Raw genomic sequence first — 1,805 nt, 5'->3', positions numbered from 1 at the left:
TTAGACCAATATGCTTTCAAACATATTATATATTGAAAGAGATCAAACATATAAATGTTTGGGCAATACCCAAAAATGTATATGCTTGAAGCAAAATATGTTTGGGAGTATATGTTACAGAAGCGATTTTTTGTGAGCGTGTACCCACTCTATTATTAAAAAAATGCAAAAACTTTAAATTTTCTTTTTAAATTAGTAGTCTGTGAAATTATGGATTTTCAAAATTGTTTTCCAAATTAAAATGTCATTTAAAATTTTCAAAATCTATATCGAATAAACTGAGAGGTCAAAGAGGAAAATTAAAAAAAAAAATAAAAGTCTTTCATTTGAAATCCCAATTCCAGAGAAGCAATAAAATTCATCATGGGCAAAGATTTGGGTGATCCCATGGCCTTCTTCAAGGATTTTGCTGCTGGTGGTATCTCGGCTGCCATATCAAAGACTGCTGTGGCTCCTATTGAACGAGTCAAGCTGTTGCTACAAGTCCAGCATATATCGAAGCAAATCAGTCCCGACAAACAGTATAAAGGTATGATGGATTGTTTCATACGTATACCCAAGGAACAAGGTGTAGCTGCATATTGGCGTGGTAATTTGGCCAATGTAATCCGATATTTTCCCACGCAAGCCTTGAATTTTGCCTTTAAGGATGTCTACAAGCAAATCTTTTTGGGTGGTGTTGATAAGAAGACACAATTTTGGCGTTATTTTATGGGCAATTTAGCCTCAGGAGGAGCAGCTGGAGCCACTTCATTGTGTTTTGTTTATCCTTTGGATTTTGCCCGAACTCGCCTGGCAGCCGATATTGGAAAATCGGGTCAGCGTGAATTTACCGGTTTGGGTGATTGTTTGGTGAAAATCTTCAAATCGGATGGCCTTGTTGGCTTGTATCGTGGTTTTGGTGTCTCGGTCCAAGGTATTATAATCTATCGTGCTGCCTATTTTGGTTTCTATGATACGGCCCGTGGTATGTTACCCGATCCCAAGAATACACCATTCTATATAAGTTGGGCCATAGCCCAAGTTGTAACCACAGTGGCTGGCATAGTTTCATATCCCTTTGATACTGTCCGCCGGCGTATGATGATGCAATCGGGATTGAAGAAATCCGAAGTAATCTACAAGAATACTCTACACTGTTGGGCCACCATTGCCAAGCAAGAAGGTATGGGTGCTTTCTTCAAAGGAGCATTTTCGAATATTTTGAGAGGTACTGGCGGTGCCTTGGTGTTGGCTTTATATGATGAAATACAGAAGTTTTTGTAAATTTTTTTTGGCTGGAAAAGAGTTGATGGTTTCAAGGGGGTTGGGGGGGAGGAAGGTTTCAAAAGCTTTACAGAAAAAGTTGGCTTTCTTTGTAGCTTTGTTTAGTTTGTCAGTTTTTTTTTCTTATGTTATCCCTAAGAAATAAATAAAATTCGAATTCGAACAAAATATTGTTAAAATATTTTTGGGGGAATATAAAGTAGAGGGATCGAATGTAGGGGTGCAAACTGCCTTACTACAATCAAAAAATAATATTGACCTAGTATGAAAGCTTATAGAAACAAAATTTTGGGACACGCAATTTACACTCTATTAAAGACAAATTTCTTGGAAATTTTAATTAAAACAAAAATGCTTCAAAAAACATTTCTTCAAATTTATGATCTTTCGCATCTTTCGCTGAAAATCAGTAAAAAATTCCTAAAGGGAAGATAAAAAAGTCCATCGTTAAACTGATGCTAAAATTAACTTATTTTTATTGGAAAAAGTATTTTAATTTTGTAATTAAAAAAAATCTCCACCAATGAGCCAATGAAATT

General features: G+C 35.7%; 1 protein-coding gene across 1 annotated transcript; it reads left to right on the top strand.

Annotated features, from left to right (window-relative positions):
* Positions 1 to 210: 210 nt before the first annotated feature.
* On the top strand, positions 211 to 1,434 carry LOC142241005 (ADP,ATP carrier protein-like). The gene has a single exon (XM_075312751.1). The coding sequence runs from the start codon at positions 364 to 366 to the stop codon at positions 1,264 to 1,266; it is 903 nt and encodes a 300-aa protein (XP_075168866.1). The 5' UTR covers positions 211 to 363; the 3' UTR covers positions 1,267 to 1,434.
* The last annotated feature ends 371 nt before the right edge of the window (positions 1,435 to 1,805 follow it).

This window comes from Haematobia irritans, chromosome 5 (assembly GCF_050003625.1).
Source record: "Haematobia irritans isolate KBUSLIRL chromosome 5, ASM5000362v1, whole genome shotgun sequence".
In the NCBI taxonomy this organism is placed as follows: Eukaryota; Metazoa; Arthropoda; class Insecta; order Diptera; family Muscidae; genus Haematobia; species Haematobia irritans.
Note: the sequence above shows the minus strand (reverse complement) of the source record. Positions and strands in the feature narration are given on the sequence as shown.